Source organism: Oncorhynchus mykiss, chromosome 2, assembly GCF_013265735.2.
Source record: "Oncorhynchus mykiss isolate Arlee chromosome 2, USDA_OmykA_1.1, whole genome shotgun sequence".
NCBI classification, from domain to species: Eukaryota; Metazoa; Chordata; class Actinopteri; order Salmoniformes; family Salmonidae; genus Oncorhynchus; species Oncorhynchus mykiss.
In genome coordinates this window covers 19,254,809-19,264,718 of record NC_048566.1, presented here as the reverse complement: position 1 = coordinate 19,264,718, position 9,910 = coordinate 19,254,809, and the positions used below count along the sequence as shown (strand labels likewise).

General features: G+C 50.0%; 1 protein-coding gene across 1 annotated transcript in view; it reads right to left on the bottom strand.

Annotated features, from left to right (window-relative positions):
- Positions 1-5,644: 5,644 nt before the first annotated feature.
- Positions 5,645-9,910, bottom strand: part of LOC110503718 (glutamate receptor ionotropic, NMDA 2D-like) — a 127,170-nt gene continuing 122,904 nt past the window's right edge. The window contains exons 14-17 of the mRNA XM_036961707.1: positions 9,216-9,451; positions 6,332-8,834; positions 5,910-6,087; positions 5,645-5,783 (exon numbers count right to left, since the gene is read on the bottom strand). Coding sequence (XP_036817602.1) covers positions 5,645-5,783; positions 5,910-6,087; positions 6,332-8,834; positions 9,216-9,451 — 3,056 coding nt within the window. The remainder of the gene's footprint in view (positions 5,784-5,909; positions 6,088-6,331; positions 8,835-9,215; positions 9,452-9,910) is intronic.

Below are 9,910 nucleotides of genomic sequence, written 5' to 3'. Positions count from 1 at the left end.
CCAGCAAGCACCAGGTGGGGGTGGTGTACCGGACGCCATAAAAACGCCATGGCAACACCACTGCAACATAGCAACTAAGCTCTATGTTGCTGCCCAGCAGTTTGGTACAGCCCAGACTTGCTACAGTGGCATGGTCGTCAGATACACACTTCAATCACATCGTTAATAACATTGTTAATTCATTAATTCACTAATCAATCAATTAATTGATCATCATCTTCAACAATCAGTCAAAGGGAGCAAGAACACAGTATCTACTGGTCTCTGGGGTTTTTTGCTAAGTGAGAGACAGACGGAGGGATAGACAGATTGAAATAGAAAGATGATCAAAGAAATTAAACTAAAGGAAAATGTAAGAGTTAAATAAATGACAGATTTAGAGGTGAAAAGACTAGTGTGGAACAAACCGCTAAATAAGAGAGAGAGAGAGAGAGGGATAGAAGGAGAGGGATAGAGAGAGAGAGAGAATAGAGAGAGAAATGTTATGAATAAAAATAACAAAACTTTTCTATATAATGTTAGGTAGTACAACAGTTAGAGTGACAGACTGATAGATATATTAGATACAGGTAGATGGTAGAGAGATTAGACTTTTTTCTCATATTTTTTTGTCACAGGCACTAATGTCTTCACAGTCATATAGGAGGTATCCAAATTCAAAATGATTTCAGTGTCTAGAATTGCTACAAAGCTAAAACATTTAAAACTAATCATCTAACACTTCCTCCAAACGTACCAAACTTAACTCATATATATATATATATATATATATATATATATATATACACACCTGTATATACAGGGCACCATACAGTGCCTTGCGAAAGTATTCGGCCCCCTTGAACTTTGCGACCTTTTGCCACATTTCAGGCTTCAAACATAAAGATATAAAACTGTATTTTTTTGTGAAGAATCAACAGCAAGTGGGACACAATGATGAAGTGGAACGAGATTTATTGGATATTTCAAACTTTTTTAACAAATCAAAAACTGAAAAATTGGGCGTGCAAAATTATTCAGCCCCTTTACTTTCAGTGCAGCAAACTCTCTCCAGAAGTTCAGTGAGGATCTCTGAATGATCCAATGTTGACCTAAATGACTAATGATGATAAATACAATCCACCTGTGTGTAATCAAGTCTCCGTATAAATGCACCTGCACTGTGATAGTCTCAGAGGTCCGTTAAAAGCGCAGAGAGCATCATGAAGAACAAGGAACACACCAGGCAGGTCCGAGATACTGTTGTGAAGAAGTTTAAAGCCGGATTTGGATACAAAAATATTTCCCAAGCTTTAAACATCCCAAGGAGCACTGTGCAAGCGATAATATTGAAATGGAAGGAGTATCAGACCACTGCAAATCTACCAAGACCTGGCCGTCCTTCTAAACTTTCAGCTCATACAAGGAGAAGACTGATCAGAGATGCAGCCAAGAGGCCCATGATCACTCTGGATGAACTGCAGAGATCTACAGCTGAGGTGGGAGACTCTGTCCATAGGACAACAATCAGTCGTATATTGCACAAATCTGGCCTTTATGGAAGAGTGGCAAGAAGAAAGCCATTTCTTAAAGATATCCATAAAAAGTGTTGTTTAAAGTTTGCCACAAGCCACCTGGGAGACACACCAAACATGTGGAAGAAGGTGCTCTGGTCAGATTAAACCAAAATTGAACTTTTTTGGCAACAGTGCAAAATGTTATGTTTGGCGTAAAAGCAACACAGCTGAACACACCATCCCCACTGTCAAACATGTAGGTGGCAGCATCATGGTTTGGGCCTGCTTTTCTTCAGCAGGGACAGGGAAGATGGTTAAAATTGATGGGAAGATGGATGGAGCCAAATACAGGACCATTCTTGAAGAAAACCTGATGGAGTCTGCAAAAGACCCGAGACTGGGACGGAGATTTGTCTTCCAACAAGACAATGATCCAAAACACAAAGCAAAATCTACAATGGAATGGTTCAAAAATAAACATATCCAGGTGTTAGAATGGCCAAGTCAAAGTCCAGACCTGAATCCAATCGAGAATCTGTGGAAAGAACTGAAAACTGCTGTTCACAAATGCTCTCCATCCAACCTCACTGAGCTCGAGCTGTTTTGCAAGGAGGAATGGGAAAAAATGTCAGTCTCTCGATGTGCAAAACTAATAGAGACATACCCCAAGCGACTTACAGCTGTAATCGCAGCAAAAGGTGTCGCTACAAAGTATTAACTGAATAATTTTGCACGCCCAATTTTTCAGTTTTTGATTTGTTAAAAAAGTTTGAAATATCCAATAAATGTTGTTCCACTTCATGATTGTGTCCCACTTGTTGTTGATTCTTTACAAAAAAATACAGTTTTATATCTTTATGTTTGAAGTCTGAAATTTGGCAAAAGGTCGCAAAGTTCAAGGGGGCCGAATACTTTCGCAAGGCACTGTATGTATATATTTATTTGTACATATATATTTCTGTATACATAAATGATAGAATTTTTAAATTATAAAATTGAATACAATAGTCAATAAAATATCTAAGTTAAATCACAGTATAACATGGTACATTCTCAAAAACATAGTATATATTAATATATTCTTTAATTCTCAGCAAAAAATGTAGCTACAAGGTTTTAAAAGTCACTTCTGTTCATGCAGTCACAGACTTTAGTATTAGCGCCTTGATACAACTCAATGATGCTCGATGACAACAGGCTTCAGCACTCCTGATTGGTTTAAAATGACCTCATTCCAAACAGTAGAACTGTTTCCACGGTTTCCACTGTTGGGGCGCTGGGACGAGCGAGCTACCTCAAGGAAAGATGGCCGCCCTGGGTCCTAAGCTTTAACTAGAGTACAACTACACAAACCCCTCCAATGCAAGCCTCTGGGATTTCAATCGTCTAAACATGCAATGATTTCTGGGCTTTTCCAAGGTGTAAGGGGGCAGAAGGATCATGGGGACGACAAAACATCTCTCTATAACTATGTTACATTGTTTCCAAAATATGGCCGGCCCCTTGACAAAGCAGTATGTGCAGTAGAGAAAAGTAACTCAAAAGACCGTCCAACCTTTTGATCTGTGACAACATGCACAAACCCAACTCAACGACATAGTCCCTCACATTGCAGGATCAAGCACCATCAAGTCCTCCATTCCAGCCAGGATCAACAGCATCCCAAAAAAGGTTACAAAGTCTAAAAGTTCTACATCATGTCAAAGCTACATTCAACTAGGAGAAGCTGGGGGTTCGGCTGTGGGCTGGTCTCAGAGTGAGAGAGCTGAGGTGAATACGTCATACCCATGGAGAGCATGACGCTGCATGACACAGCTCTTTTAGATGACCCACACAGAGAAGCACCATGGCATGGTACGGACTATAGCTTTGGTTTAACAATGTATTTTGGCACTTTAATGCCAAATGCCAAATGTCTGTTTATTCTCTGTTTGACACCTGTTGAGTTGTTCATAAGGTGTAGCCTGAGCATGGTACTGTTCAGATGACCTGATCTGTAAATCACCTGCACTTACACACTACTAGTTCTTCACAGATCCGTATTGTGTAGAGATGAGTGGATCTGAGCAGTGCCTGGCCTAGGTCCACCCCGGGGAACAAGCCAACAGGCCTACAGGTTGTCACATAACTCAGCACTCCAAGTACTGTCAGTCTGCCATTGTATTATCATCACATTAAAGAGGGCAATATTGCTATTGATGACTTATTCCAGTCTTTTTTAATGACAGAACACAGTTAAATCTCTATGTCCCACATAGTAGACTCCACTCCCACATAGTATTCCCTCATAGTGGTATTACTACATCCGTCTTGCTGTGAAACTACATTTCTAATAATGACAGTAGTCAGGTATTGGCACAGTATTGTCCTTCACCATGGTATAATAACTATTGTGTGCTGTAATGACGGCACGTGGATGGCTTTTGGCTTTATGCGATGACCAATTGTGCTTCATAAGATGCATCTCCTTCACACTGGTGAGTGGGTCTTCCAAGCAGGAGGGAATGAAAGGCCATGAACACTATTTTCAAATACACTGCTCAGGGTTTCAATGACTCCTAACGACTAAAGCTAAGCTGTCCTGATTCCTCCACATAATAACGGAATGTTTTACATCTTCAATGTAATGTCAAATGGACTCAGCTCAGAGACTTTCTCACTCAGTCCTCTCAAGCTTATTTGAATATTATGCAGCCATCTAGTGCCAACTGTAGATATTGCAACCAATCATTTCCTCCATCCTCTCTCCTAATAGAGAATGTTGTATTGCTCACGTGTGAAATACTATAGGGATATACTCATGAAAACAGATGACTGGAAACCAATGTGCTTAAAAGCTGTGGAGTAGAAATTTGGCACTGCTTTTTAAAGGCTTCTCACGTCCAAGTTCAGCCCCAGCCGACCTCCCTGCTGCTTGAAATACTAACAGAACAACACATAGATAGATAGAATAACAAAGAAGAAGGAGAAGAAAGAAAGAAACAAAAAGACGGGAAAGAAAGATCTCGCTACGTGTCTTTTTTTCTTCCGAGTGTTCCGTTTGTGTCTGGAACACAGTGATGTCATCGTGCTCGTCAGCGGAATGACAAGAGTCTCTGTTCTGAGTTCTGATCGGACCAGAGGAGAAAGGACAGGCTCCAATGAGGTGGCGGAGAAAGTCTCCTGTTAAATCTAATTGGGCAAAAGAGTTTGTAGTAAACATGACATCACGGGGGTTGAAATCCTCCCCTTCCGGGGGGCTTCGGTCGCGCTAGATGGCCCTGAAGATGTCATGAGGTCAAAGTGATGTCACTGTCCTCACTGTCCAATGAGAGATGGGAAGCCAGACAGATCATGTGTAAGAGAGAGGCGACTGCATTGCTTTTATATCAACCAACATACAAAAGGGGAGAGAGATGAAGGGGGGGTCTCTCCAACGTGAGGATGCAGTCTACCAATCCAATTCAAAAGGGGATGATGTCACATGTCCCTCAGCCAATGGGGACAGGAGAGCTAGAGTCTGTGGAAGTGTTAATCAGTCGTTGGATCCTTACAGGAGCAGGCCGGTCTCTCCGCTACCAACGAGGTGTGTTCAGTCAGAGCCAGAGGGAGGGAGACGAGCACGTGTGTGTGTGTGTGTGTGTGTGTGTGTGTGTGTGTGTGTGTGTGTGTGTGTGTGTGTGTGTGTAAACATGACATCATTACTCACAGTTTGGAGACTTGTCTTATCCATTGTTCTGACTGGGGGAAGAGAGGAGGACCGACGATGACATCACAAAGCTTAGCTCCGACCGGAGGAGGAGTTCTGGAGCTGCTATCGCCCCAGACGACATGGCCTCGCTCTCACTCTCGGTGTCATGGGACCCCTCCAGGCGGATGTAGGTGACCCTGGTGTGGCGCCTCACCGTGGCCCTCACCAGAACACGCACCAGGGACCGGGTTACTATGGTTCCGCTATCACCCACAGTGGAGACAGCCATGGTGCAGTCATCCCTAGCTGTAGTGATGGTCACTAGCTGATGGTCATTTGTAGTCGCCATAACAGCAGTCTCAGTTGCCGTGGTATCCAACGTTGCCATGGCACCGCCGTTGGTAACAGTTGCCATGACGTCAGTGGTTTCAGCGGCACCGGTGTCGGCTCGAGTGTCTCCCTCTCTCGTCTCCCCCTGTCATACCTCGCTCTCCAGGCTGGAGAAATGGGCGGAGCCTCGTCGGGAGCATAGGCTCTTGGCCTTGAGTGGCAGGTGGGGGGAGTAGAAGCGTCCGGGCTGAGGAACTGACCGTAGTCTCTGGTACAGGAGCTTAGCACTGGCCGAGGCAGAGGACGAGGAGGGAGGAGGAGGGATGGGCACCGGCAGGGAGGAGGAGGAGGAAGGGGCACTAGGTTGGGGTTGAGGGGGCGAGAGGGAGGGCTGAGGGGGGTGGTCCACTAACACTCCTGGCTGCTGTGTGCTGAGGCTGGCCTGGCTGCCTGACTTGGCCTGGCCCTGGTCTGGTTTGGGAGGGGGTTTGGGCCGTGAGCCCCCGCTGAAGCTGTGGCAGTGGGGGAGCAGCTCCTCCTGGCTGTGGGACAGGGCCGTGCTTCCTCTCTTCCCATGGCCGTGTGACCGCCCTTGGGGGTGCGGGTGCACATGGGGGTGGGGGTACTGACTACATGAACATGACACCCCAGACCCCTGGTTCCTGTCTCGTGCCCGTCCCTTGCCCTTCCCCCTTCCTCCCCTTTTCCACTTCTTCTCTCCCTTCATTGGGAGTTTGTCGACTGACCAGTACCGTCGGGGTGGCGGGAGGTTTGCTGGAGGGGGGGGCCACTGGGACCCCAGACCTCCACTCCCTCCCCCTGACGCCCACCCTACTCCTGGCCCTGAACCCCAAGAATCTCCCCCCGCCCCCCCCCCAGCCCTCCACTCGCCCTAGTATAGAGTCGTCTCTGCTGTTGATGCTGCCCCCTTTCTCTCTGGAGGGGTATGTGCCGAAAAACCAGCTCCCCCCCCCTATCCCCCCTATCCCACTACTCCCTGGTCCTCCAGCCCCCTCCCTCCCCTCCCAGTACCTCTCAAATCGCCCAAACTCCCCTGATGAGCCCTCATCAGAGTAACTTTCCTCTGTTCTTGCCCTGTCTCTTTCTGACTCTGACACAGCACCTCTCCCACCCGCCCTCCTCACCCTCTCCTCCACCCGTTCCCTCGCTCTGTCTCTCTGCCTCTCCTCCCCCACATCTTCCTCATCATCCTCCTCAGAGTCCCACTCATGGAAGGAGAGCCCCTCCTGTATGTTAGCCCTGCCTTTCTCATAGTGCATCAACAGAGGCCTCTTCTCTCCTTCTCTCCCTCCCTCCCTTCTCTCGACCCCTCCACTCCTCCGCCTCTTGGAGAGTGAGATGAGGGGAGGGAGGGAGGAGGGGGGTGTTCCAGAGTTGGGGTCCCCCCCTTCCCCGTTTCCTCCGCTCACCCAAAACTTGACCGAGGCGGGGAGTTTGGGGTAGCGCTTACTGGGGGGTCGATGTCTGGAGTGGGAACGGGATGATTTGGGCCGCCTTTCCCTGCTCCTGCTGCTATCCTCCTCTCTATCACCCCCCTCTTCCTCTTCTCCCTCCCTCCTTCCTCGCTCCCTCTCTCCTGCCCATGCTGAATCTCTCCCTTTCTCCCCAAACGTACTACGATACTGGGTTGGAAAGGAAGAGTAGTCTGGCATCCCTCCTTCTCTCCCTCCATCCCCCACTCCCTCCCTATCTGCCTCCACATCCCCCTCTTCTTGCTCAGAACGCCCAGACGATTTCTTCCTCTTCTTCAGCGCCTTCTTCTTCCGCTTCTTTTTCACCCTCCGTCTCTTCCTCTCTTTGTCTCGCTCTCGTTCCCTCTCCTCCCTCTTTTTCCTCTTCTTCTTCTTTTTCTTCTTCTCTTTATCTTTCCTCCTCTTCTTCTCTCGTTTCCTCTCGTCATCTCCTCCTCCACTGCGATCCCTCTCTCTATCACCCCAGCCCGCCCACCACTCCTGTAACTGGGCCAACTGGCTACCTCCTCTCTCCCTCTCCCTCTCCCTGTTTCTCGCCCCTCGGGCAGGGCGTGGTTTTCGGGGTGGTATAGGTGGTGGCTGGCGCCCGTGACTGAGAGAGCGAGAGGAGATAATTGAACGTTGTCTGTCCCTCCCCCTCCCCAGGAGAAGACTGGACTCCTCGGTCAGCTCCTCATCCTCATCATCGTCCTCTGCGTCCAAACCTTCCCGCGTGCTATGAGAGGTCAAGGAGGAGGAGGAGGAAGGAGAGGAGGAGCGAGAGGAGGAGGTAGAGGAAGAGGTGGACGATGTGTTAGAGGAAGAGGAGGAAGTTGAGCTGGTGTAGGGGAGTGAGGTGGAGGGGGAAGGGGGAGTGTAGGTGGGGGACATGGGCACGGTTACGGGGAGTGGGAGAGGAGGAGAGAGGGGGCGTCCCCTCCTCCCTCCACCATCCCTCGCTCCATCCCTTCCTCCTCCCCTGCGCCCCAGCGGTAGGATGTTCTCGTACAGAGGCCCGCCTGGCTCTTTGGGCTTCTTGGGCCGGCGCTTCCTCCAAAAGGATGAGGGGAGAGGGGGGGAGGGTTGTGGCAGCGGGGGGTTAGTGGGCAGAGGGACTGGGGTCACGCCCACGGCTTGGCTTTTAGGAGGCAGCCGAGGCGTCCCCAAAGGTTTGACCCCTCCCTTCCCCTGACACCCAGTACCACCACCTCCCACCACCCTCTTCCCCACCCCCTGGTCAGGACCTTTCTCTGAGTAGAAGGCCACAGTGGCGGGAGGGGGTTGAGGGTGGCTCCTGGGGGCTGTTTTGGGGGTCTGGGACCCTGCCGGCTGGTCCATACAGGGCCCCAGACCCTCAGGGTCGATGGGTCCATAGTAGCGTTTATATCCATCCAGCCCCCCACCACCACCAACTCCCACTCCTCCAGCTGTCGTGCCCCAGGTCGGAGCCACCTTCTGGGGGAAGGGTCCCATGTCTGCGACGGTCCCGTGCACGGCCATGGGGTTGGTGGCGGTCCCAGCCTTGGGCAGCCTCCAGCGGTCCACCACGGCCAGTCTGCGATCGGGCCGGGGGAGGAATGTGGAGCAGGGCAGGGGCGCCCCCAGCATGGGAGTGTTGGAGGGCCCCAGCGCCGTCCCAGAATGCACCACGGTGGGAGGGGATCCAGGTAGTTGTGTTTTGTAGACGGGCTGTGACTGTTGCTGCTGCGCCATGGTCAGGGCCGGGTTGGTTGACGACGCACCGACCAAGTGTGGCGGGGGCGGGACTGTTACCATGGTGCCAGGATGGTGGGGGAGCATAGCCATGGAGGATTTGGCCCCGCCCGGCGTGGTTTCATCCTCAAAGCTACAACAACTGTACATGCCCTGGTAGAGAGGGAGAAATCGAGAACAAGCGGGGACTGGTAATGAACATTCAATCATGTATTAATAGAATCAAAACAAACATGCTCTATGTGACTGAGGGACGAGCAGTTATCAGTCAAGATGTATGCATAATATATATTAGTATGTTGTTTCTATCAAGGTCATCGTCAAGGTTACCATACATTCTGAGTGTGAGAGGAATTGAATTCCAATGAATCCTGTGAATTGACTGAGTGGAAATGGAATTGACCTCAACATCCACTTCACACACACACGCGCGCACGGACACATGCACACGCACACACCGACACACAAACATAAGATACCTCTATCTCTTGACCCCCCCACACACAAACGCCATTTCCCACCACACAAACTCACCCTACTGATGGCCAGTAGGAAGTCCAGTCTCCCGGAGCTGGTAGCCATGCAGTGTCTGAGCCTCCAGTAGACCAGGTGCTCCCAGGCAAATACCAGCAGACTGAGCCCCATAGCCACCAGTAGCATGTAGAAGACACCCGCCATGTTGTCTATGTCCAGCTTACTGCTCATCACCTCAATCTTATCATTGTGACAGATACCAGACAGCCACAGACGCTCCAGCATCTCAATCTCATCTGGGGAGGGGGAGAGGGGAGTGAAACAGGGAGAAGGGGAATAGGGGTAGGGACGGGGAGAGATGAGGGATTGGGAGAGGGATAGGGAGAGATTGGGGATAGGGAGAGAGACAGGGACAGGGGAGATGGGGGATTGGGAGAGGGACAGGAGAGATGGGGGATAGGGAGAGGGACAGGGAGAGATGGAGGATAGGGAGAGGGACAGGGACAGGGGAGATGGGAGATAGAGAGAGGGAGAGGGACAGGAGAGATGGGGGACAGGGAGAGATGGGGGATAGGGAGAGGGACAGGGAGAGATAGGGGATTGGGAGAGGGACAGGGAGAGATGGTCGATAGGGAGAGGGACAGGGAGAGATGGAGGATAGGGAGAGGGACAGGGACAGGGGAGATGGGTATAGAGAGAGGGAGAGGGACAGGAGAGATGGGGGATAGGGAGAGGGACAGATAGAGATGTGGGAT